At 44.4% G+C, this 27,395-nt stretch overlaps 1 protein-coding gene across 1 annotated transcript in view; it reads left to right on the forward strand.

Annotated features, from left to right (window-relative positions):
* Positions 1 to 8,766: 8,766 nt before the first annotated feature.
* The window catches only part of QDPR (quinoid dihydropteridine reductase), a 47,819-nt gene continuing 29,190 nt past the window's right edge, over positions 8,767 to 27,395 (forward strand). Inside the window, exons 1-4 of the mRNA XM_029590522.1 lie at positions 8,767 to 8,934; positions 9,282 to 9,374; positions 16,158 to 16,254; positions 16,708 to 16,848. Of these exons, the coding sequence (XP_029446382.1) occupies positions 8,839 to 8,934; positions 9,282 to 9,374; positions 16,158 to 16,254; positions 16,708 to 16,848 (427 nt within the window). The 5' untranslated portion in view covers positions 8,767 to 8,838. The remainder of the gene's footprint in view (positions 8,935 to 9,281; positions 9,375 to 16,157; positions 16,255 to 16,707; positions 16,849 to 27,395) is intronic.

The raw sequence follows: 27,395 nt of genomic DNA on the forward strand, positions 1-27,395 counted from the left end.
TTTATATACTATAAGTAACAATTTTAGCAAAGTTTAGTATGATTTCCTACCTTCATTATTACTATTCTTGTTATGGTACATTGGACATTATTTTATGAAAAAGATACAAAGAATGCTGAGATTGCACAATTTTAAATACCACTACTTGAGTAAGAATATTATGAATGACAATTTTAAATACCACTACTTGAGTAAGAATATTATGATGATTATTATCTAGAAGTTGATAATTCTAGTTTGTCATTACCATTGCTTAATGCTATAATCAATGGACTAACCTACTCCCTGGAGAAAAGTGAGGTTGTTCTGGGATTGGCTGTGGTGGTATCATGTGAAGTTCTATTTTTCCAAGCAGCGATGGCCTCATAAGTGAAAACAAGTAAAACAAATACTTATTCCCTGTACATACTCAGATCAGTCCAGACTCCTGGGTTTTGCCTCCCTGCCAGCAGATGGAGACAGAAAAAGTTTCACTGACACTGTACATAACCCAGTGTGCCTCAGTTTTTTTCTGTCTCCAGCAGATGGTAGATGGTGCAAAACCTGCAGTCTGGAGAGAAAGATTAAAATCAAAATTTCTGGATCCTCCCAAGGGGTTGTGAGGTCCTGGTGGGGTCATCCCTCCTGATTTGAGGCGGACAGGCAGGGGGTTGGTGACCCTTCTATTAGCTCAGTCCATAGGACCATGGGTTGGACATCTGGTGGTCCAGATACCTCATCTCCACGAGACAGCGGTGGAACATGCTGGCTGTTCTGCATTACAAGCCCAGTGGAGCAGGGAAGTATCCCTTTTATCTGGTTTGTCCTGGGGTGGGTCGCTAAAGTTTAGTGAAAGGAGACTGATATAGCCAGTAGTCTGGCTCTTTTCTGATCTGCCATGCAGCCTGCACTCCTGGAACCTGAAAGATTTGGTTTCTATGTATCTTTATTTGTTCTCAGTAAAAAAAAAAAAAAAGAGAGAACAATGAACTAGATAGAGGAATCTGCAGCAGTGAGATTCCAGGGAGGGAGCTACCTCAGCAGCTTGGGGAGTTCAGCGATAGGGTTTTTCAGCAGCTTCTCTGCCTACAGAGGAAACCAGGTGTTGGCTCCGGGGCACTGAGGGACTGTTCCCCTGCTTTCCGTTGAGGTGCTAGTGGTGTCGTGGGTACAGGGAGGAGCAGCTTGTGCGTGCGACAAAAGAGGCATGGTGTTCATGGGTCTGCATCGAGCATGACTGCACCAGTAGAACAAGCCTTGCGGGTGACGGGGTCTATCGCTGAGGCTTTCCTTGCCAGCATGAAAAAAACGGCCATTTTCAATTCCCTAGCAGCATCGTGGGAGAAGCAAGGGAATCTACTCCTCAACTATCACTAGCAGTTCCCCGTCCCGCAGAGAGGCACTTGCACTGAGGAGGAGTCTCTGGTTCTGGTAGAGGACTTATGCCAGTTTTAATTTACTTATGCACAAAGCATGTTTAGCGGGATGCTGACTCTTGGCCCATGGATTCTCAGCCAGTCAAGAGGCCTGAGCTATTGAGAAGCTCTTCAGGCCGATGATTTTCAGTGCCAGATGTTACACAGATCCGGGCCTAAATGCACTGAAGATGCAGGCAGGCTTTGCTTAACTGTGTGGTAGGCCACAGCAGCGGTTCTTTTCCTGTGTGCATAGGTATGTGCGCGTATTCTCATCCACGTGGTGGTTGCATGTGCAAGGACATTAGCGCATAAGGCCGCGACCTAGATTTGAGTGCGTACATCTGCAACCTAGACTTGAGTGTGTATTTGCGCAGGTACTTGTACATGTAAGACTGTGACCTAAACTTGAGCGCTTATTTGCGCAGGTATTTGTTCGCTTACGACCAAGGCCTGTACAAGTGTGTATTTGCGCATATACTTATGCACATATGTCTGCGACCTAGTCTTGAGTGTGTATTTGTGTGCATCCTGGAGGGGTGTGTGTGTACGCTTGGGTGGCATTAGTGTGTGCACAGGAAGCCACCTAGAGCCGAAGTTCAGGAGAGCTAGGCGCCGGGGACAAACAGGTCCAAGCTATCGGTGAGGCTTGCTATCTGAGCAATTCATTCCTCACTCTCTGTTTGTGTTAGCGCTGTTTAGATGCTCATAGCGATTTGACTACTACAGCTTTTGCCCATGTTGGACCATCCCCTTGGCCTATGGTGTATCTAGAGGGGAGCGAGGCAACAGTCAGTTCTCCTTCCTTAATAATGATGAGTCCTTGCTATTTGAAGTAAAAACTAGGGTGCCATAAGGGTCAGCTTTACCTGCATCACTATTTAATGTTTATATCGCCCCAATTTGTAAAATATTTTCTGCACTTAATTGTTATACTTTAACTTGGTAGTGAACCCTTGGATCATGATGAGAGCTGACTCCACCCACAGGGAGGAACCCTGTTGGGACTCACCACGATAGGCGGAGCCTCAGCAGAGATGGTCACAGGAAGCAGTGAGGTTTTATTATACAGCAATGAGAAGACAGACCCGAGGATCGGGTAAAGAGACACAGTCCAGAGTGGTATGACTCAGAGATGGTTTCTCCGGTAGTGGCCCACAGCATGGGGTAACCCGGAGAATACTTCCTCCAGATGAATCATGTGCAAAGTAGTTCCGGTAGTGGCCCGCAGCGTGGGATAGGCCGAAGGATGGCACTTGTAGTTGGCACAGTGTAGCGTAGATCCGGTAGTGGCCCACAACACGGGGTAATCCAAGGATCCACACTGAAGGTGACAGGAGGAGAGTAGTCTTGGTACTCACTCCGAAGTGTTGAAGGTAGTCTACTGCAGTAGTCACGGTGGTGACCTGCGGCGCGGGGTACACCGGAGTTTCCCTCAGCAGTAAGTGAAGAAGCGAGGAGTACTCACTAGGCTGAAGGTAGATGGAGACTCTTAGTAGAAGGCTCTCAAAGAAGCGGATAGCTCTGAGCGCAGCAAGGCCCCCGAGGAGCGGGTAACTGAGGCGCTCAGACAGGAACACTGGAATGTAGAGAAGCGAAGCATCTCCGAGGTAGTGGAATTCAGCAGGAAGGAAGTCCTTTCTAACTCATAGGTAGGAAGGTCCGGAAGGGTTAAGTACACGTAGGCAGGTGATGTCATGCGGAGGGGACGCCCCCAAGGTTCCCGCCATGACGTGGATAAGAGGAGGGCTGGCATGCATGTGCCCTAAGTTACACCCAATTCAAGATGGCGACTGGGAACGCCAAGGAGGTCAGCGTGTGGAGGCAGAGGTGGCCATCTTCGCCAGAATTGGAGCTGAAGAGAAAAGGAGTTGAGCAACAGAAGTCGCAGCTGTCTGCGACCGATGGGCGCAACAGTACCCTCCTTCTTAGGGCCCCTCCAAGGGGTTTTTGGCTTCCTTGAATGAGTTAGATGAAATTGATGAATTAAGTCTTTGTCAAGGATGTTGACAGCAGGTTCCCAGCTATTTTCTTCCGACCCATATCCTTCCCAGGATATCAGGTACTCCCAGTGCTTTCCTCTGTTTCGTACTTCCAAGATGTCATCTACTTGGTAGGTGATGTCCTCTTCAGCAGCAAGAGGCAGTGGATCCGGAGTCTTACGAGAGAACTCAGAGAGGATGAGTGATTTCAAAAGTGATATGTGGAAAGCATTGTGTATCTTCATGGAAGATGTCCCAGGCGGCGAAGGACGGAGAAAGGCCCAATGTATCGTGGAGAGAATCTGACAGAAGGCAGCTTGAGATGGATGAACTTGGTACTGAGCCATACCTTGTCTCCCAACTGGAACTGAGGTGCTGCTCTGTGATGAGCGTCATAACAATTCTTGGCCCGTTGTCCCGCCTTATGCAATAGGTCTTTGGTTTGTTTCCAGAGCTGATGGATCTCTTCAACTGTAGCCTGACCTGCTGGTGATGTTCCTGACAAAGGTAGAGGAAGTGGAGGTAATGGCTGATGGCCATATACGATCTGGAATGGAGTAGATCCAGTGGCAGAAGCAGGATGAGAGTTCAGGGCAAACTCAGCCCAGGGTAGCAATTCTGCCCAATTGCTTTGCCTGGAATTTATGTAGGCACAAATTAATTGTTTGAGGGTCCGATTCATTCTTTCTGTCTGCCCATTTGATTGGGGGTGATATGCTAAAGTTAGGTCTAAGGAGATGTCGAATTTTCGACACAGCGCTCTCCAGAACTTGGCTGTGAACTGTATGCCTCTGTCTGATACAAAGTGCTTCGGCATGCCTTGCAGGCAGAATATATGCTTATAAACAGCTTGGCAAGTTCTGGGGCAGATGGTAGCCCGGGTAATGCCACGAAGTGCGCCATTTTTGAGAAGCGGTCAACTGTGACCCATATGGTATTGTTCCCGCTGGATACTGGCAAGTCAATGATGAAATCGGTCGCGATGTGCATCCAAGGTTCGTCTGGAACTGGTAATGGCTGGAGAAGGCCCCAAGGATGATTGGCAGAAGACTTCTGTCTAGAGCAAGTAGTGCAGGATTCTACGTATGCTTGTATGTCTTTTTTCATTGATGGCCACCGATAGAATCTTTGTAAGGTGGCTAGCGTGTGGGCCTGTCCGGGATGACTGGCTAACCAAGAATCGTGAGCCAATTCAGAAGCTTTTAACGTAGGGTCTGAGGAACCACAGTCTTACCAGCTGGAATAGAAAGGGTAGTGACCAAGATTATTTTCTCAGAACTGATGATATGACAAGGTGCATCCGGAACATCCTCAGGTGTGAAAGAGCGTGAGAGGGTGTCTGCCCGGACGTTTTTATAAGCAGAATGGTATTTGAGCAGAAAATCAAATCGGTTGAAAAATAGAAACCATCGGGCTTGTCGATGATTGAGTTGTTGCGCATGACGTAAATATTCCAGGTTCTTGTGGTGTGAACAAAATTATCTGGTGTTGTGCTCCTTCTAGCCAGGGGAGCCATTCCTCGAATGCCAGCTTGATAGCTAATGGCTTTTTGTCGCCGATGCCGTAATTTCTCTCAGCAGGAGAAAAAGTCTGGAAAAAAAAAGAGCAGGGGTGTAGAGTATGGTTATCACTGTGCTGACTAAGCATGGCTCCTACACCGACATCGGAAGTGTCAACCTCGATGATGAATGGCCGATGAGGGTCAGGATGGCGTAGACAAGGTTTCTTGAGGAAGGCTTCCTTGAGAGCTTGGAAGGCAGCGATAGCTTCTGGAGACCACTATGAAGGGTTGGCTCCTTTCTTAGTCATGGTAGTAAGTGGTGCTGTCAAGGTCGAGTAGTGGTTGATGAATGTGCGATAATAATTAGTAAAGCCAGGGAAGTGGTGGAGTGCTCTAATACCACTGGGTTGAGGCCAGTCTTGTATGCTTTTAGTCTTTTGTGGGTCCATTTGGAAACCTCTGCTGGACACAATGTATCCTAAAAAAGGAACAGACTCCTGGTGGAAAGCACATTTGTCCATTGATAATAATACACCCCATATTTGTTCCAAGGTAATTTTAGTAGGTTTTATAAGAGGTTGGTCACAAATTACCTTAATATCCAGCTCTCTTTTTCCTGGCTTTGCCAGGCCCTTCCCTCCGTTGGTACCGAGCTGCGCCTCTACCGTCACACCCTTGGAGCTCTGGAACGCTGAGCTCACCGAAGCAGATGGTCCTCCAACTAAGCTTCTCGGGGTTACGAGGTCCTCTCAGGCTGATCTTTCCTTCCGCTCGCTCCTCGGGCCCTCCGAATTCTCAGGGGATATGTAAGGGGGTCTGGGAACTATTGGCGCGCTGGGGCTGAGGGATTTTCCTCTGCCTGAGGCATCAGCATCTGCTCGTTGCTGACTTCTCTTGCGGCTCCTCCCTCCGACTGTGAAAGCATGGACCCCGCTAGCATTGATTCAATCATTGGTTGTCGAAGTCCGGAAACAGGCGTAGAAGTAACTAAACACTCTATTTTAAATTGGATACGTGATGAGATGGGAAGCCAGTGTAAATCATGGAGTAAAAGGGTTTCATGATCAAACTTCTGCTTACCAAAAATTAAATTTCCACAATATTCTGCATGAATTGCAAACACTTAAATTGTTGTAAAGAGAGACCATGTAATAGAGTGTTACAGTAGTCTATACAGCTAAAAATGAAGGAGTGTGTGTCTTTAAATCAGAAAGTTTCAAATAAATTGGAGGGAACAGTAGGGGAAGATGTGATATTGAAGCAGACACTGCAGAGCGAAGAACAGACATAAAAAAGGTTTGAATTAGCACAAGCTTGAAAGCTGTGACCTGTAATTCCAGTTGTCAAGGCTTCAACCCTGGTCTTGATGAATGGCACTACTGCTCACATCTTTCAAACTTATGCTGATTCAACCCCTATTTGTATTCATTACCAGGGCTTAATTTCTGGCACAATGGCATTCTGCCACCTTTTTTATGGGATGCGAGAAACTGAAGCATAGATGGCATTGTATATCAATTCTGGCTCACCTGAGGAAACAGAACAGAGCCAGGAGTTGCATCGATCTCTTATGGCCCCCTCCTGCCCCCCCAGCTCTTGGAGGAAGCAGAGCTACTTACCCTGGGACAAGGGTAGCCACATGGCTTTGATTCAGTTATGTGTATGCGTGTGGATTTATGTGAGAGTTCGCACCTGGCCCTGGTTCCGCCCTTTTGCACGTCAAACCTAATCCTGCCCTGCCCATCTCAACCCCCTCCATACTTACACTTCGTTTTTATCTACAAAGTAAGAGCCTTGGGCAGTGTTGCCAGATGGGCAGTTTTCACGCTCAACTGGGATACTTTCCAATAGAGATGTGCTTCGTTATTTTATCCCAGGTCGGGTTACGGGTCGGCCAACCCGAGGAAAACTTCATTTTCCATCTGGTCGTTTTTTTTTTTCTCAGCAATTTTCACCAAGAAAAAAGCCAACCCACTCAACCCATAAAATGTAGTTATTTACAACCCCCCCCCTCCGGACCTCCCCCCAAACTGGATTTTAGGCAAGTTTTTTTTGGGGGGGGTCTGGAGGGGGAAAATGGCGCAGGCCATCCATTGCTCCTTCCATGTGACAGGGGCCGACCAATGGCACCGGTAGCCCCTGTCACATGGTAAGGGCAAAGGGCCCCTGGCACCATTTTGTTTACTGGCTGCCGACGGCCCGAGAGCGGGAGATCGCTTCCGGGACCCCAGCTGGACCACCACGGATTTTAGGCAAGTTTTGGGGGGGTCCGGAGGGTGGGGGGGGGGTTGTAAATAATTAAATTTTAAGGGTTGGTTTTTTTTTTTTAATTTGTCCCTCCCCCCCACACTAACCCAAACAACAAATTTTCCCCGAAGTTCGGGGAAAATCCGTCTTGGGATTCGGTCCTCCGACCCATGCCAAATTGGACTATTTCTTTGAAATAGTCCAATTCGGCAAAAACAATTGCACATCACTACTTTCCAATGAGCAGTTGAGAGAAAGTTTTCCATTTTTTTGGCTGTGGGATTTTGCGCATCTTTTTTTTTTTCTTGGGTGTCTTTTTGGGCATCTTGCTGGAAGCGGAAGGGGAGCGTGGTGGGCGGGGAATATGTACTTAAAGCTGGAAAGCATGAAGTACCAACCTTTACCTGATGCATCACAATCACAACAAGCTACTACAAGCCGTGAACAGGGACAGAGGATGGTGACTGCACAACATCAACACAGGAGTGAAAATGTGAGGACAAGATTGTACCTGCTGGGTTTTTTTTTTCTTTTGTTCTGCACCTCTTTCTTTAGCCAAACCATTACAAAAAATAAGAAAATTCCTTACAAGCACCATTTAGAGGCAGGAGAATCTGCTGGGCAGAAGGTTGGCCAGTATATGTGCACGTGTTTCTCTGTGTTGAACTACAAAATTTTGGAAAGTTTTAAATAAATCTCAAACATTTTATTTAACTCTATTGTTTTGTTTTATTATTTTAGCTGAGCGTACCTCACATGGTAAATGTTCAAAATACAGGAAGTATTTGGAGGTGTTGGATGAAAACTGAAAACCACACGCCACATATTTGCCAGCATGCTTTTCAAACCCGACCTGTGTGCGAGAATTCAATATCTGCACAACACAAACTTTTTTTTTAATTTTCACTTGCTTTTACAATATTGCACTGAATGTGCAGGGGTCAGCATGGCTGGGGCAAAAATATATAGTGCCCTAGGGGGTTCAGGTCAGGTCTCCAACCTGGATTTGCTTCTAATTTAGAAGTTCTAATTCATTTTGAATGGCGCAGCTCTCATGAACCTTATGGTATGGCAACATTGAAAATGGCAACCTTGATTTTATACTTTTCTATCAATCTTTTTTTACTTTTTTATATACAGTTAAATTTGTATGTAGACAATGCAGAAATTTGTGTACTATCATGCAGAATAAAAATTATTTTCACAACTTTTGACTTTTGGGCTACTTTTGGGCTAGATTGGGTGACCAATTGGGCTGAAAACATTTTTTGGAATCTGGCAACACTGGCCTTGGGCATGATCCACAGTCTGTCTGTTTGTCTATCTATCACTATTTACAAAGCCATTAAATGTGCCAGAAAACGCACCTACAAGACTGGCAATGCTGTTTTTACATGCGCCGCCAAAGTAATATCTTAAGTGACAGAAAAGGAAATAATTACAGAGTGCACGATATGAAGAATAAAGAGAATTCTGGGTTCCTGGAGATTTTTCAGCATTATTTTTTTTAGTCATCAGCCGAAAAACAAAGACGTGCCAGACAGGAAAATAATCAAACCTGACCAATCAGAGGACAGTACTCAGCGGCCAATCGGAGATGGGCTTGCATTTCCACTTCAGCTCTCTTCCTATTGGCTGAGGCTGAAGCAGTAAGTGAAGCTCTGGAGGGTGCAGAGTCTGCACACGCACGGTCGGTCTTTCAGGGAGGCAGAACATGGCTGTAGCTGCGGAAACTCAGAAAGTGCTCGTTTATGGAGGAAGAGGCGCTCTGGGATCTAAATGCGTGGAGTACTTTAGGTCCAAAAGCTGGGTAAGCATTGCAATGATATTTTAGTTTCGTTCTCAATCTGCTGTAGCAGCTCCAGTAAAGTGATTTCTTGAATATCTTTGCAGCATTGGCTGAGCAGCGATCAGAGCAGGGTGTTCTATACGTCTATAATACAAGTAGTAGTTAAGCTATTGCTAAAATACCGACTTTGGATACATTATATTTTTGCTGCAAACTGGTGGAACTGATTCATTAATAAGTTTGCAAGGAAATGTGAAACTTATTGCTGCTGCACCTAATAGGCTGTTTTGGACATCTTATAATTTTTTTTTCCAGATGAATGCACGTTTAAAATGTTGTCTTCACTAATTTTTCTTGTTATTTGTCAGTGGGTGGCTTGCATAGACATAGTAGAAAATGAAGATGCAAATGAAAGCGTCATAGTGAAAATGTCTGAATCTTTCACCGAGCAAAGTGATCAGGTGAGTCATTTGATGTATTTTTTCTTCATGTAGTTAATCGGCTTTTTGTTAATGTATAAATATCTCTCCAATGGAGGGGCAGTGGAACAGATTTTTGTCCAGAGATGATAAAAAAAAATAAAATAGAATGGCATCCTAACATGGCACAAGCAGCCCTATACCTGCAGTTCTCGGTGCAATGTCCTGATTTGTGTCTTGTAAAAGCATAGTGTTGCCTGACCTGAAAAATGAAATTTACCGTATCATATGAGAGTCTCAGGTTATTGTATGCTTTAAAAATGTAAGAGGAAGTGCAGGGAATAACTTAAACAAGATACAAATTTTAAGAAAGGATTTAAAAAAACAAAACAAACCTCTAAAATAAATAACTTGTAAATTTCCCTTGTATCAGCTTAGTGCATGGGCTGGAGGGAGGGACATGGGCAATGTTCTTTGAGCTTTGGAGGAGGCCAAATAGAGTGGGCAACTCCTGGGGGAATTCTGCACAGCACAGAATTTACCTTTTCCATGCGCAATTTGCAGGAATCTTCCCTGACTGACAGCTTAGACAGCAGACCAAGGAAGAGGTACTGCATGCCTGCAGGTGGAGGAGAAACTGGTGACATTATCTATCTTCCTGCACCACAGAGCTCTCAAACAGCGTGACCCCGCCGTGCTCGAAATCTCGTACTTTTGTCAAAGTCTCATGAGACCACTATTGGCTCACACTGTCTGAGAGCCCAATGATGCAGGACGATGATGGCACCAGTTTCTCTTCCACCTGCAACACCATGGACTTGGACAGCTACAGCTTCACCTTTTATTTCAGCCAGCTCTCTTTCAGGCGATGCAGTATTGGCTCGTGTAAAATGGGCGCTCATGATTGAGCACCCGCTCTCCTAACACGTGCCCAGTCACCTCTCCTGGGCACGTGATGATTATTTAAATGAGGGATCGCGCTAAAAAGGATGTGCTAGGGATTAAGTGTGGGTCCCTAGTGTGTCCATGGAATCAGGCGCCCAGGAGAAGTGGCTGTGAGCTGGTTAGGAAAAGGGATGCTCAGTTAATGGGCATCCATTTCCCTAACCTGACCGCCGGCAAGATTTTTTTTTCTTTTCTTCATGCTGCTTCCTGTGGTTCCTCCTATATAGTATCGGGAGACACTAAGTAGGAGAAACCAGAGAAAAGCTGTAGTTTGGGCTTTTTTGTAGCTGGGGGGGGGGGGGGGGGGTTAGATGGGTCAGAGCACGTAAAAACACCAGCCCTGGGGATGGAGTTAAGCTTTCTGTGTTAAAACGTGTGCATCAGGGGTAATAGCTAATAGTCTCATCCTACATGCATTACCTGCAATGAGCGCTATTAGATACGCATTGGTTTGGACACACTGGTTTGGATGCGTTAATCCTCTTATTGCATTGGGTGTTAGTCTAGCTCACCTAAAAAGCACATCCAAGAGCTCGTTAGCCTGTGTGCTAGGCTCAGCGCACGATATAGCATCAGCCTTCGTGTTGTCAAACTGCAGGAGTCAAATTGTGCAAATTGCTTCCTGCACCACTTTAAGAGCTGCGGTGGCAGGAAGTTGACCAGAAGCTGTTTTTCCTGGACAGCGCCTACAACAGGGTCAGTGAGTGGGAGAGAGCGGGATGGGAAGGGCTGGGGGAGGCAGGTGGGGTGAGACTAGGGTTGAAATTTCGGGATGGGAGAGAATATGTGGGGAGGAGAGAATTTTGGGGGGGGGCAGGTGAGCTGGGAATGAACCGATTGGCAGGGAAGGGGGAGCAAAAGTGTGGGGCAAGATGAGCTGATGGATGAGGGGGAGAAAGCATTGGGCGCCAGGAGGGTGAGCTGAGGAAACAGTAGTCTATTGCCTTCTGGTTAGGGCTTTTGGTTTTTGGGGATTTTAGTTTGGCAATTTGCAGAGCCCAAGAAGGGCTGCTAGCAACGCCGACTTCCTTCAACTGCTGACATTTTGTAGTAACACCTATGGACACCATTGTGTTGCTTCAAATATTGGCAGATACACAAAGTCGGTGTTGCCCCCCCCCAGTGAAAGTGCTTGCCGTTCATGCCACGTTTCAAGGCCTACCTCCTTATCTCCCAAGTATTCAAAGCGCCTTCTGTCTGGGGCTTCAAATGCATTTGAAGCAGGCCTGGCCTACAGCAACACTCACTACCTGCAAGGCTCTGTGGCCCCGCACAGAAGCAGTGTTGCAGAGCTCAGGAGCCTCAGTGCTGCTGAAGGAGAGAGAACCCTGGAGCCACTACTGATAAGGATGAGTGCTGCTCCAGTGCTGGGGGCTGGGGGAGCAGATGGAGATTCTGGGCAGGTAGGGGAAAGAGCTAGGCAGGGTGTGGGGGCAGAGATGGGGGGGATGCTGCTGAGTGGGTGAGTGGCAGAATCTGATTACAAATATTTTATTGTCCTGGCTTCTGTCCACCAAAAAATACTCTGATATTTACCCAGAAAAATAGTGGTTTTCACCTGTTTTGTTCTTATCATAATAAACCCTGATAAATTCTTTGGAAAAATGAAGAGCAATAAAAACTGAAAATGAAGGTCCCTATTTATAACAATAGATAACTGTTAGAAGGTAAAAAAAATGAGTGTCAAGCTAAATGGGTATGTGGAAATGCTGTGCTTTTTTTTTTTTTTTTTTTCCTTTTTACTGAGATTACAAAACAGGTTTATTTAGTGTGTGGCAGGGGAGGGGGTTGATGTTTGGCTAGTTAACCTTTGACAAATTAGGGTGCCTTGCACACAATTAGTTCAAGTCTTGTATGTGTATGGGTATGTGGTTACAGTAAATCTGCTTAGTGGGCTGACTGCAGGCTCTGTGCAGTCTGGTTTTGGAGTGCCTTTATACAGTTGTTCCCTGCAGAACCATTTGCTGGATGAATAAAATCTGGGTTATTATTGTTCTCGCCTTTAGAAGTTGTCATGCCGCGTTCAAGCATTGATAGTGTTTGCTGAATATTCACCCCAGGAATGGTTGCACATGTGAGGGCCATAAAATAAAACTCATGGTAAAACAGTAGTTAAACTTACTTAATGAATGCGGTAAAAATCACTTGCCTTTCAGGATGCAGTAAGCTAATGGGATCAAATTGAGCAGGAGTAAAAACAACAAAAAAAGCAATTAAACCAAAAAAAAAAAAACATGCTAAAATGTGAGTTAACCTGAAAATCCCCACTAATGCATAAAAATAATTTTAAAAGTGCTTTAAAACAGGAATAAGGATATGTGTGACCAAAATGGCCTTGCATGCAAGTGCATCACAAATTGTGCCCAATCTTGCATGCATGACCATTTGGGCAAAGCATGCTTAGTTAAATGAAAGGGTAAGCTCTCTTGGGTAGGCACCTGCAGCTGAATGGCGCACACATTTTGGTGCTGTGTATCCTGACAGGCACAAAAAAGCGGCAACTGTTTGGCTGTAGGTGGCCCTCCCAGAGAGCTTACCTTTTTTTATTTCACTTGGCATGCCTTGCCTAAATGGCCTTGGATGCGAGATTGTGCCCAAGTTGGGATGGGCAGTGCCAATCTTGTGTGCTAGCCATTGTGCCACAGTGCCAGTGCATAATGTTCAGGAGTAGGTATCTGGCCCAGAGATCTTATGATTGGATTTTATTTGCAATGCCTTGCCACAGTGAGACAGGCATCTACACCTGAACAGTACACAAGGCACTGTGGCACATTGGTCTTGCATGTGAGATTGACACTGTGCATCCCGACTTGGGCACAGTCTCACATGGAAGGCCACTGTGGTAAGGAGTTGGAAGGGAAGAGGGAGTGTGAGCGAAGCAGGAAGGGAGGAATGGGGAAGAGAAGAGGTAAAAGGAAGAAAGGTAGGGGAAAGGGAGTCAGGTCGAGGGGACAAAACCGTTGCATGTGTGTGTGTGTGTGGCTGGGGGGAAATGAAATGGCTTCAGCTGGCACAACACTGAAAATGTAACTTCTGGGTCAGAGGTGGAGTAAATGTTAACCCGCATTTCTGTTGGCAATGTTATTCTATTTCTGTGCCCGTGTAGTAGTGTCTAGCTGCTTATACTACACTCCGCAATACTGGCCACCAGAAATGTGAGTTTACTCCACCTCAGTCCAAGGAAGGACGTAAGAACATAAGAACATGCCATACTGGGTCAGACCAAGGGTCCATCAAGCCCAGCATCCTGTTTCCAACTGAGGCCAATCCAAGTCACAAGTACCTGGCAAGTACCCAAACATTAAATAAATCTCAAGCTACTATTGCTTATTAATTAATAACAGTTTATGGATTTTTCTTCTAGAAACTTATCCAAACCTTTTTTTAAACCCAGTTACACTAACTGCTGTAACAGCATAATTTACTTGCTGGGGCAGGCACCTACAGTTGAACATAGTCTAAATGCTCTGGGACAGGCACTTTCAGCTGCACAGTATGCACTTTGGCATATTGTTTAACTGTAGGTACCCACCCCAGAAAGCTTACACTCGGTCTGACGTTGAATACAATACTGGTCACAGCAATAGATAACATTGGCCACCAGAAATAGAATTTTACTCCACCTCAGACCCAACAATTTCCAGCAAAAGCTTTCTGGGGTGGGTGCCCGTCACAGGTTTCCCTGCTTTTCCTGAACAGCTGCACAGTATGGGGTAGATTTTATAAACGTACGCCGGATTTTAGAAGATACGTGTGTAGCTGTGCGTATCTTATAAAATCCGGGGTCGGCGCGTGCAAGGGGTGCACATTTTTTGCACCTTGCGCGTGCCGAGCCCTGCGCGTGCTGCCCGTTCCCTCCTGCCTCCCCCCACCTGTATCGTGAAAGTTACGCCTGCACCGATCGGCCGCCGCCGCACGATTCCCCGGACCGGGAGCGATTTTGGAGGCCTCGGCCACGCCCCCGACACGTCCCCCTAGCAAAGCTCCGGGCTTGCGCGCACCGCTGAGCCTATGCAAAATAGGCTCGGCGCGCGCAGGGGGGTTTTGAAAGGGTTACGCGTGCATAAGTTATGCGCGCGTAACCCTTTTAAAATCTACCCCTATGTGAACAATGCCAAACTGCCGATTCTAGAGAGCTGTAGGTGCCTGAACTTTACACTTTGATTTTACTTGCCCGGCCTTGACAAATGGCCTTGGATGCGAGCATGTGTCAAAAGTTGGGATACACAGCACTAATCTCACATGCAGTACAATTTTGGCAAGGCACGACAAGTAAAATCAAAACATAAGCTCTCTGGGGTTGGCACCTACAGGTAGCTGAAGAAAGGAGAAGCTCCCTGGGGAAGGCATCCACAGTTAAACAGTACTCCAAAGTCGGGAGCACCTGTCTACTGTTCAGCTGTGGGTTCCCACCCTGAGAGCTTAAGCTGGAAATTAAACTCCTGGATCTAAACTCATATTTCTGGTGGCCAAAGTTATTCTACTGCTGTGCCCAGTGTGGTTGAAATAGCACTTTGTCTGTCAGAATTAATTCAAAACATTAACTGGCACTTCTCGGAAAGAACGTAACACTTCAGTCCTTTACTCATTACATTGGCACATTTGTTGTAAATAATTTTAAATAAATAAGTAAACAGCTAGATACTACCACTCTGGGCACAGCAATAGTATATCATGGCCACCAGAAATGTGAATTTAAGTTTTACTCCTGCTCTGACCCAGGAGTTAAATTTCCAGCGTTAAGAAATGTGCTTTAAGCTGTCTGCCCTTTAACACACCTCCCTGCATTGCTGGAGAAGAGCTAGTGCCTTCTTTTTACATGGGATTTGCATGCACCAGTGCTAATTTTAACACTAATTTATACTCCTGTGGTGCATGTTTTTCAGGAGTTAAAATCCCTGTTAAATACCAGGCTTAATGTACCGTGGAAAAATGTGCACTAAACAGAAGTGAAAACCTGCGCTGATGTTGGCGTGCCTTATTACATCCCTTATTATATAAAAGGGAATAGACTCACAGGGAGGAAAGAAGTGGGAAGGTTGAACTGTACCGTAGTAGTGTGGTAGTCCAGCCATCATCTCTGCGATATCTGATGTGCAGCTACACAGATAATGCAGAAAAACATCCATCTTGTTTGCAGTCCCTGGCTTTCCCTCTTGCCTGTGGTTGATTTAAGATTTTCAAAATCAACTGTCATCTTTTGACTCTGGCAACAGTTGGTGTAAAGCTGGGTAATGCTTTCTGAGTGGAAAAGGATTAGCATGTGTTTATGACAGAGAGACCCAGCTCTCTCTTGTTCCAGTCATATTTGGAGAAGGGAGGAGATAGAGATTTCAGTCTTTCATAAAACTGATATTCAGCCATACTTTGGGTGTTTATTGACTTGACAAGCCTGACTCAATCGATCAGCTTATGAAAAGCCTCATGTTTATGGATCATCGAGTAACTGATAAGCAGGGGCAGTGGAATGCCATCTTGGTTGGGGGAGCCAAGCCAATCAAGCTCTGCCCCTTCCCCTGCCCCCACCCTCTCTTTTTCTTCCTCTCTCTCCCTTTGCATGCTAAGTGGCGGGAGGAGGAGAACGGTGGTGCCTTGGGCCAGGTCCCTCCTCTGCCACCTGGCCCGACGGCTGCTTTGAACTGCACTGCTTTACAGACTGCCATGTGGTTCAAAACACAAATTGCAGAGGTGGATGATTCAGTCTATGCACTGCTTTTGTCCTGCCGCCAGACAGCTGCTGCCTGCCCACCCTGGCCCTGGATCTCCCACAATGATTTCTCTAGAAAGGCCAGATTTTGGTCATGTCCCCTGTGGCCCACATCATTCTGATAGCAAGCATATGTAATCCCACCCCTTCAATTTTTAAAATTTTTTTTTAAGGTAACAGCGGATGTTGGAAAGCTTTTGGGCGAAACGAAAGTGGATGCCATCCTGTGTGTAGCTGGTGGATGGGCCGGTGGTTCAGTAAAAGCGAAGTGTAAGTGTTAACGATAAGTGTGTCCTGGGTCATTTGTGACTCTCTTGCTGTGGGTAGAGATGTACAGGAATATTTGTAGCAAAAGTGAGAGCTAGACTGCTTTTTTACTTTTGTAGGTATAGAAATAAAGGTCAAATAAACAAGTCTCAGGTGATTACTTTAATGCATTTGTGACTACTTTTCAAGGCCTATGCCTCCTCCATCTGATCTGTGCAGAACGAGCTATGGATCACAGATCGCATTATGAAGGTGGGATGGCGATGTTTGTTTCAGAGTTGCAAAGTAAAAGGCTGGAATGGGGATGATAAGTTTGCAGAGGGATGAGTTATATTTTTTTCCCTAAAATTCTCAGAACAGCAAGCATTGTTTCACATGGAGGACAGAGATCCAGTATGTGGTATGGGGGCTAGAACCTTTTGATGGAGAGATTTTTTTTTTTCTGTTTGTCAACAGCATTTTACAAGAGCTGTGACCAGATGTGGAAACAGAGTGTTTGGACCTCAGCAATTTCCAGCAACTTGGCCACAAGACACCTGAAAGAAGGTGGCCTGCTGACCCTGGCTGGAGCAAAGGCTGGACTTTCAGGGACACCAGGTACAGAGGCACAATGTCATTTTTTGTATTAAAAAGGAAGCCTACAAGGAAATCTTAAGATATTTGGGCTGCAATCTTGCTGCTCAATTCACCCAAATTGCGAAAGTTACTTGCAGAAGAAATTGCCATAGCAAAAAAAAAAAAAAAAAATCATAAAAAATGATTGGATAAAATGGCCTTAACATATATACTGTTACTCCTTCAAGGTCCTTCTTCTTTGCATGTATACACATTTAACCCTGACGGTCACCAAGGCCACCCCCAGTCAGCCTCCCTATGCCCTGAAGTTCCTCACCCCAAATACACCCTGCAAATCAGCACCATCATTCAGTTAATGGCCAGACTCTCTTCTTCCCTATATACTGAAGCCTCACCTTCAATAATGACAGAAGGGTGGCCCCCAATACATCCAAACCTGGTGCTTACTGTATTGTGAGGCTGAGTGATTGAGTGAGTGTGTCTGTCTTTGTGAGTAGGGAAGGGGTATTGAGAAATGGGGCCCCCTTTCTCCTCTCACTCCATCCCCCCCCCCCATTTCAGTTTCCCCTTTTCCCTGGCCGCTATTTGTACCTTTAAGTAATTAAGTGCCAAACCTTTATTCAAACACCAAAAAAGGCAAAATCAAACAATAGCAAATATTTATTTATTTATTTTATTTGTATTTTTCTATACCGGCATTCACGGAGTTCGTATCATGTCGGTTTACATAAAACAAGGGGTGAGAAATACATTATAATAATATAATGTCAAATATAATGTAAATTAGACCCTAATATACCAGATGGTTAGTGCCTAATATAATACACGCATCAGCAATCCTGACAGTGTGCCCCTGTTTAAATGGGCCACCTGGTCTGCTACATCATTTGCGTACTGTGAAAGTCTTTTTTTTTCAAAACCACTTTATTTTTTTCAAAAAAATTTTCTTGCACATAAAAAAGATTAAAGAGTAACAATGATCACAGCTTGACAATTCAACAGATTAAATAATTTGACTTATACATCAATATCAAAGCTGCCAGTCCAAGGGTCTCATAACACTCAAGGGACGAGCGTGTTATGAGTGTCATGGAGCAATTGGTTCAGGAACCAACGAGAGAGTGAGCTATTTTAGATTTAAATTTTAGTGGAATGCAGGATTTGGTGAGAGAGGTAGCGGTGGTGGGGCCCCTTGGCAATAGTGATCATGTTATGATCAAATTTGAACTAATAACTGGAAGAGGGACAATAAGTAAATCTACAGCTCTAACTCTAAGTTTTCAAAAGGGAAACTTTCATCAAATGAGGAAAATAGAAAAAAACTGAAAGGTGCAGCTGGAAAGGTTAAAAGTGTTCAACAGGCATGGACATTGTTTAAAAATACAATCCTAGATGCACAGTCCAGATGTATTCCACACATTAAGAAAGGTGGAAGGAAGGCAAAACAATTACCAGCATGGTTAAAATGTGAGGTGAAAGAGGCTATTTCAGCCAAAAAAACATCCTTCAAAAATTGGAAGAAGGATCCATCTGAAGTAAATAGGATAAAACATAAGCATTGTCAAGTTAAGTGTAAAACGTTGATAAGACAGGCAAAGGGAGAATTTGAAATGAAGTTGACCGTAGAGGCAGAATCTCATAATAAAAACTTTAAACAATATATCCAAAGCAAGAAACCTGTGAGGGGGTTGGTTGGGCCATTAGATGACCAAGGGGTTAAAGGGGCTCTTAGGGAAGATAAGGCCATTGCAGAAAAACTAAATTAATTCTTTGTTTCTATGTTTACTTATGAGGATGTTGGGGAGATACCAGTTCCAGAGATGGTTTTCAAGGGTGATGAGTCAGATGAACTGAACCAAATCACTGTGAACCTGGAAGATGTAGTAGGCCAGCTTGACAGGCTAAAGAGTAGCAAATCACCTGGACGGGATGGTATGCATTCTAGGGTACTGAAGGAACTAAAAAATGAAATTTCAGCTGTATTAGTTAACATCTGTAACCTATCATTGAAATCATCCATTGTACCTGAAGACTGGAGAGAGCCAAATATTTAAAAAGGGCTACAGGGGCAATCCAGGAAACTATAGACCAGTGAGCCTGACTTTTGTTCCGGGAAAAATAGTGGAAACTATTCTCAATATCAAATCACAGAGCATATAGAAAGACACGGTTTAATGAAACATAGTCAACATGGATTTACCCAAGGGAAATCTTGCCTCACAAACCTGCTTCATTTTTTGAAGGGGTTAATAAACATGTGGATAAAGGTGAACCGGTAGATGTAGTGTATTTGGATTTTCAGAAGGTGTTTGACAAAGTCCCTCATGAGAGACTGGATTACAAACTGGTTAAAAGACAGGAAAACAGAGTAGGATTAAATGGTCAATTTTCTCAGTGAAAAAGGGTAAACAGTGGAGTGCCTCAGGGATCTGAACTTGGACCGGTGCTGTTCAATATATTTATAAATGATCTGGAAAAGAATACGACGAGTGAGGTTATCAAATTTGATGATACAAAATTTGATGATACAAAAATTATTCAGAGTAGTTAAATCACAAGCGGATTGTAATACATTGCAGGAGGACCTTGCAAGACTGGAAGATTGGGTATCCAAATGACAGATGAAATTTAATGTGGAGAAGTACAAGGTGTTGCATATAGGGAAAAATAACCCTTGCTGTAATTACACAACGTTAGGTTCCATATTAGGAGCTTCCACCCAGGAAAAAGATCTAGGCATCATAGTGGATAAAACTTTGAAATCGTCGGCACAGTGTGCTGCAGCAGTCAAAAAAGCAAACAGAATGTTAGAAATTGTTAGGAAGGGAATGATTAATAAAACGGAAAATGTCATGCCTCTGTATCACTCTATGGTGAGACTGCACCTAGAATACTGTGTACAATTCTGGTTGCCGCATCTCAAAAAAGATATAGTTGCAATGGAGAAGGTACAGAGAAGGGTGACCAAAATGATAAAGGGGATGGAACAGCTCCCAAATGAGGAAAGGCTGAAGAGGTTAGGGCTGTTTAGCTTGGAGAAGAGATGGTTGAGGGGGGATATGATAGAGGTGTTTAAATCATGAGAGGTCTTGGAACACGTAGATGTGAATCAGTTATTTCCACTTTCGTTTAATAGAAGGACTAGAGGGCATTCCATGAAGTTAGCAGGTAGCACATTTAAGACTAATCGGAGAAAATTATTTTTCACTCACTGCACAATTACGCTCTGGAATTTGTTGCAGAGGATGTGGTTAGTGCAGTTAGTGTAGCTGGATTTAAAAAAAGGTTTGGATAAGTTCTTAGAGGAGAAGTCCATTAACTGCTATTAATCAAGTTGACTTAGGAATGGCCTCTGCTATTACTGGCATCAGTAGCATGGGATCTTCTTAGTGTTTGGGTACTTGCCAGGTTCTTGTGGCCTAGTTTGGCCTCTGTTGGAAACAGGATGCTGGGCTTAATGGACCCTTGGTCTGACCCAGCAAAGCAATTTCTTATGTTCTTATGAATGAGGAAGAGTACCTCGATCCTCACACCAGGCCTCAAACATTCGCCAAACTCGCACATAGACCAAAGAAATGGAGAACTTTCTAGCTCTAAGCAAAGTGGAAATCACTGACACAGAGTATCCATGTTTCAACAATCAGGCCCCTTCAAGAGCCATTCCGTAAGACAAAACCAAGTTGGATCTTCGAGAAGAACTGGACCTTGACTTAGCAGGTTCCTGTGTGCTGGAAGTCAAAGGGGCGAATCCCCCAGGAGCTGCCGCAAATCCGCATACCACGGCATCTTGGACCAATCTAGAGCAACCAAGGGCACCATCCCTCTGTGGCGCTCAATCCTTTGGATCAATCTGTCCAACATAGACCATTGAGGAAAAGCATACAGCAACTTGTTTTCCGGCCACTTCTGCACTAGGGCATCGATCCCAACAACTTTGGATCTTTCCTGCAACCAAAGAATCGCGGAACTTTTGCATTGCGAGAAGTTGCCTGGAGGTCTAGGAATGGGGGACCCCAGCGATCCAGAATCAGCTGAAATGCCTCGTCTGACAAAACCCATTCCCCTGGGTCCAGATTTTCTCTGCTGAGACAGTCTGCTTTTGCATTGTCTTTTCCTGCTGTATGTGAGGCTGAGATCATCTGGAGATGCACTTCTGCCCATTCCATAAGCTGATCTATTTCCTGCAACACTTGCTGGTTCTTGGTTCCTCCCTGCCAATTGATGTAAACCACAATTGTTGCATTGTCTGACATTATCCAGCCCGATCGACCCTGCAGTCTCTCGCTGAACTGCAAACATGCCAACCGGACCGCCCTGGATTCCAGTAGATTGATGTTCCAAAGAGACTCTTCTGCATTCCGGCACCCTTGCCTCATTAGCTCCTGACAGTGAGCTCCCCAACCAAGGAGGCTCACCACAGTCCGTTGGTGCCATGGAAACTCCCTTCCTTAGATGATCCGCCTACAACCACCACTGTAGTTTGCCTGAGACTTCCATCAGAAGGAGGAGCCAAATTGAATAGTCCTGAGACTGTGTGTTCCGTCGACACAGCAGGGAATGCTGAAGAGGTTGCATATGCACCCTCACTCATGGGACCACTTCCAGGGTTGCTGCCATTAAGTCAAGTAATTGCAAATAGGACCATACGGTTGGGCGCAGAGTGTTCAATAACAGACGAAGCTGTGTCATCGACTTCTGAATGTGTGCTTCTGGTAGGAAAAACTTGCCCTGCTTCATGAAGAACCTAACCCCAAGGTATTCCAATGACTGAGCAGGCTGAAGGCTGCTCTTGGCCAGGTTCACCACCCAGCCAAGCTCCTGCAACAGGGAGATCACCTTGCAGGTCACTCTGCAGCTCTCTTCGACTTGGCTCGAATCAGGCAGTCCAAATACAGGTGTATGCGAGGATCCCATATTTTCTCAATTCTGCCGCTACTACCACCATTACCTTGGAAAAGGTCCTTGGGGAGGTGACCAGACCAAAGTGCAGGGCCAGAAATTGATAATTATGTCCCAAGACTGTGAACCGCAGAAAGCATTGATGTTCTAGTCTGATGGAAAGGTACGCCTCTGACAGATCCAAAGAGGTCAGAAATTCCCCTGACTATACGGCCATTATTTTCGGGCGCAATGTTTCCTTGCGAAAATGCGCACCCGCAGATTAAGGTTGACACCTTTTGAGATCCAGGGTGGGACAAAAGGGAGCCCTCTTTCTTGGGCACAATGAAATAAATGGAATATCGACTCGTATTTTCTTGCGATGTGGACACTGGAACCACAGCCCTCAGACTGAGAAGCCTTGCCAATGTAGTTTCCATTGCCTGCTTCTTTTGTTGTGAGTGGCAAGGAAACACCATGAACATGTCCCGAGGAACACTGCGAAACTCCAGTGGCTATCCTTCTCATATCATCTCCAGGACCCATTGATCCGATGTGATCTCGACCCACCTCTGTTAGAAGAGAGAGAGAGGCGTCCCCTTACCTCCTATTCCCAGGGGTGGGTCGGTAAACATTCATTTAGAGGAAAATTAGCAGATAAGAACCAATTTTCCTTTGTGGTCTACCACACAGCATACAGTGGAAAAGCCTCAGAGCGGGGCCTAGCCTACAGAAGCTGCTCAATCCTCCAGGCTGCCCACGGAGTGGGATGAACTTTGGAATGGCGCGCCGAGCACAGAGACCAGGAAAAAGGAGGAAGCCCTATGCTACAAAAGCCTCCTTTTACATCTCTTTAAATATATCTATATACATATATCTATATATCTGTATACATCTATCTATCTGTCTGTACATATATAGATATATATATATATATATATATATATATATATATAGTATAATCAGCAGAAGACAGATCACTTATTTATTTCAAATGATCCCCCCCCCCCCCAAAATTCAATATTTCTACCATATATGAGGATCTATAACAATGTTCACATTTGAAGCAGCCAGGAATGGCGTTATGAGCGCAGTGGAGGTGAACCTTTTAAGAAGCAGTAATGAGTCATTGAATCACGTCTGGAAAAAGAAAATGCGAGGTAAGCATTGAATAAAAGCCAGAATTGTGGAAAAAAATATGCTTTACATGTGAGAAATGTAATGTTAAACATCCCCCTGATGAAGCTGTTTCGGTGGTGAAACATCGAGGCCTCCATGTTGGGGTATGTGTGGAGACCAGTGAAATATTCTTGAGAAATGTGCATTTGTGAGAACATCGGGGTGTGAAGTTATGGAATCACAGATTTGGATAGGAACATCGCATGTACCAAAGAAAATGTAGTCTTGGAAAATATCTATGAACATTTTCTGGGAAGTGAAATAATAGTCTCTAGAGTGGTGGACTCTTTGAAATAATTGTGTGCTGAAAGATTTTAGAAGAATTTTGTATGCTTTAGCAAGAAGCTGTTCTGCTATTTGGATGTTTTTTAGAAAAAATGTATGTAAAAAATGTTGAGAAATAAAAGAAAAATAAAAGGTTGACAATAGAAAAATTGTTATAGATCCTCAAATATGGTTGAAACTTATTTGAGCTCAGCTTTACCTGGCTGAGTACAGAGACGGTCTCCAGCTGTGGGGGGAGAGAGAATATGCCATCACCCCTGCGCTTTGGCTTCCTGCACCCACTGCCTTTAAGCTGCTTAAGCAGCTAAGTCCATGCTGGCTGAAAAAGCAGCTACCGGACCAAGGCCTTCATCTGAGGGACCACGGAAATCACCTCAGGAATGCTCAACTGTGAGAGGGACCTTTTGGTATCACCACAAGAGAGTGGGGCAAATATAATATCCTTAATTCTCCTTTTTCAAAATGAAGCAATCCCCAGTAGCGAGGTGCACGTCCATTATCTGCTGGAGAATACTGGCAGGCTGATGTCACTGCAGAGGTATATGTACTGTGCCGTCCATTTGCTCCATCTCCATCTGCTGGTAGAGGTGTATACCCCACTTGTTCTGGATTCATCTGACTGGACGCTAAGAAACAGGCCTATTTGTGGCTCTTGAGGACCAAAGTTAGCCATCTTGGTGTAGAATATGTTGTGTACATCAGCAAAACAAGCTCCTTCTTTATTGCATTTTTATTTATATTTTTTAGACAGAATGTGAAGACCTTTTACAAGGCACTGTAGTTACATGCTAAGGAACATTGTGAATCCTGTTCTGATTCTCATGTTTAGGGTTGAGAGATACATTTTTCACTCTTGTATGGTTTATTAATTTAAACATAATAATTGCATAAACCAAAAATTCACTAAGTGTTTTATAAGCTATAAAATATACACCTATCTTCCCACCTACCTAACAATAAATACATCCTGTCCATCTTATGATGAGCAAAGAGCCAATCTAAAATTGTAAAAAACTGTATCACCCTCTCCTACAAATTCCCTTTATCATCTAAACTGATACCCCTCCAAAAGCTTCAATAAACAGTGCCCTAACAAATTTTACAAAATTTCAGGTAATTCTTCCAAAGAAGTTTCTATTCCAAAGAGCTGGGCCCATATAACTAAAAAAAATTAGTGTCCTCACTAACCTCACTTGGGAGAGTGCTGGAATCTAAAATATCTTGATTCAGTGACCTTAATGCTCTTATCGACACACAGATATTAGACAACATGACAGTAATTCAGAATATTGATTATGGAGACATTTGAATACAATGCAAAGGATTTTAAATTTCACTCTCTGAATGAACCGGAGGCCAATGCAAACTGTAATGCTGTCGTGATGTGATTTCTGCGTTTCATTCCAGCCAATAATCTCACAGCTGTGTTTTGAATCAGCTGGCATATCTTCAAAACAATCCCTGATAAAGAGCATAGCAATAATCAAGCCAACTCAAGACCATGTCATGAATAATCAAGATCTTAATCTTCAAAAAGGTGCCTTACATTACGGATCAGACGCAAGTGAATAAAATGATGACTGAACTGCAGTAGAGATTTGGGAGAGATGACCTTTGGCCCGATCCAGTGTCGGCAATTCACACGTTCTCACTGGCTCCCTGCACCTCTAAGGTTATTATCCTTTGTAGGGAGCCATGTCACGCGGGCGCTGTCACAGTCCCCTGTGGGCCAGTTGATATAGTAAGTGACATAACCTGTGATAGATGATGGGAGATGACCTGGCTGACCAGTGTCAAAGAGAACTGGTCGGGAAGCCAGCAAAAGATAAGAAAATGCCGAGGGAGGGGAGGGGGTGAGAGAGCAGTGAGAAAAAAATAGGGGAAAAGAGAGAGGGTGGAGGAAAGGGGTGTGAAGGGAAAGAAGTAGGACGTGCACAAGCGTGTGTGGTGGTCGTGTGAGTAGGAGAGAGTGTGACACCCCCCCCCCCCCAACTTCCCTAGCAGACAGATGCAGATGCTGAGGACGGGGGGAGGCAGTTGGTAGGGTTGCCAACTTCTTAGAAATCCATATCTGCTGTACCTCTGGGGGAACCCTGGACCCCACCTTCCACAGCATTTGGAGTTACCAAAAGGACCAGGCTCCAAGGGGGGACCCCCACCCCTTCTGCTATTGCCCTTCATTTAAAATGTTTGGGGACCGCTGACCTAGGCCACCTTCCACTGGAAAATCGAGGAACTCTCTACCTAACTCCCTTTTGAGTGAACCTTTCATGCAAAAGACGAAAACAGCAGCAAGGTTTTTCCAGATAAAAAGCTCAATAAATCACTAATAATAAAAATGAAAAACCTTGTATCAGTTGCTTTTCTTTCATTCTCTTAGTTGGATGGCTTCGATTAATGTGCATTTCTAGACTGCATGGTCTGTTTGCTATGTGCCAACACCTGTAACTTATTAAACATGAAAGCCAATGGAATTGTGAAAGACTGGTGGGGCAACAACAGCAATGACATTGTTAATCCCATTTTATGAACAAGCATTGAAAGGATCTGGTTCTTGTATTTGTTTTTGTTTGGGGGCTTCTTTTTTGCTTTGTGTGGGATTTTTTTTTTAACACAAATGTGTGTATTTATGAATATAGTCTTTTATAGAGATTTCTGTTACTATTTATGTAATACATGATTTTGCTTTATTGAATTTCTAAATGATAGCAGTTTGTCAGCATGACCATAAGCGCATAAATACTGTTGGATCTTTTGATATGCAGATATATACTTCCGTCCATAAAAGTCAGCTCCTTATACACGTTTTGGGGAGATTTTTAATATCAGATTTTTACCACACTAAAATCTTTTCTGTTATTTTCTTTATGAAAATGCTTTGGATGTAATGTGCATTAGTTTTGATTAACTGAAATCCAACCTAATGGGAGAAGTTTTCAAACTGCACTGGGACAAAGTTTGCGTGGACTTTGCACCAGTTTTGAAAGTGAAAGTGCGGACATTTTTGCTTTGATACTTGGCACAAATACAGAGTATTCTTTGACCTCTGCCCCTGCTTTTTTTTGCGGGTACTTTCTGAATGGGGAAAAGTACATGTGAAGGTTTGAAAATGCAGCCCATGTGTGCTGCTGACCTCTCAATGTGGCTAACGGGCAGTGCAGTTGCCTCAGAATAAACAGATTTTTACTCTCCTTCGGGCTGGACAATTTACAGACAACAGTTTAACACAGTTAAAATGCTTTGTAAATTACCCTCAATCAGGCGCACCGTTAGCTCCCGTTTGGCCGCGCTTTTTTGACATGCCATTATTACCCCTTATACAGTAAGGGGTAATAGTGCGTGGAAAACGCGCAGCCAACCCCCCTGAAACTAATAGCGCTCATCACAGGTAAATGCATGTTGATGAGCCTATTAGGTATTCACCCGCAATACAGAAAGCAAAATGTGCGGCCAAGCCGCACATTTTACTCTCAGAAATTAACTCCTGCCAAATGCAGGAGTTAATTTCAGATGGCACCAGACAAGTGCATAGATAAGCAGAAAAAACTGCTTTTCTGTACACCCTCCGACTTAATATCATAGCGATATTGTCGGAGGGCCCCCCCCCCCCAAAAAAAAAATCTTAAAAAAAAAAAAATCTGCCTGTGGCCCGTGGGTTGGAAAATGGACACTCAATTCTGCTGGCGTCCGTGTTCTGAACCTGTGGCTGTCAGCGGGTTTGACAACCGACGCCGGTAAAATTAAGCGTCTGCTGTCAGATCCGCTGACAGCCGCCGCTTCTGCCAATAAGGAGGCGCTAGGGACGCACTAGTATCCCGAGCGCCTCCTTATTAGCGTGGGCCCTAATTTAAATACTGAATCGTGCGCCCAGGAGAGGTGCCTGGGCGCACGTTGGGAGAGCGGGCGCTCGCCTCGAAGCGCAGGCTCTCCCGCGCAGCTTACTGTATGGGCCTGAATGTAAGCAACATCCTGGAAACTGGTCCTTTGTTCTACCCAAGGTTTACATTTATTTATTTATTTGATGAGTTTTATATACCGTTAGGTTGAGCCATCATAACTGTTTACAAGAGTGTACAATATCTTGTAGCTGAGCATTAGAACAGTAAACAGATTCTTAACAGATGTGTAGCAGTACAAAACCATTTGAACTATTAAACAATATTAGAGAAATAGTTATCAAGTCCAGAATGATTTAAAATTAGGATAGAGGGGGAGGGAAGGAAGAT

This window comes from Rhinatrema bivittatum, chromosome 1 (assembly GCF_901001135.1).
Source record: "Rhinatrema bivittatum chromosome 1, aRhiBiv1.1, whole genome shotgun sequence".
Classification (NCBI taxonomy): Eukaryota; Metazoa; Chordata; class Amphibia; order Gymnophiona; family Rhinatrematidae; genus Rhinatrema; species Rhinatrema bivittatum.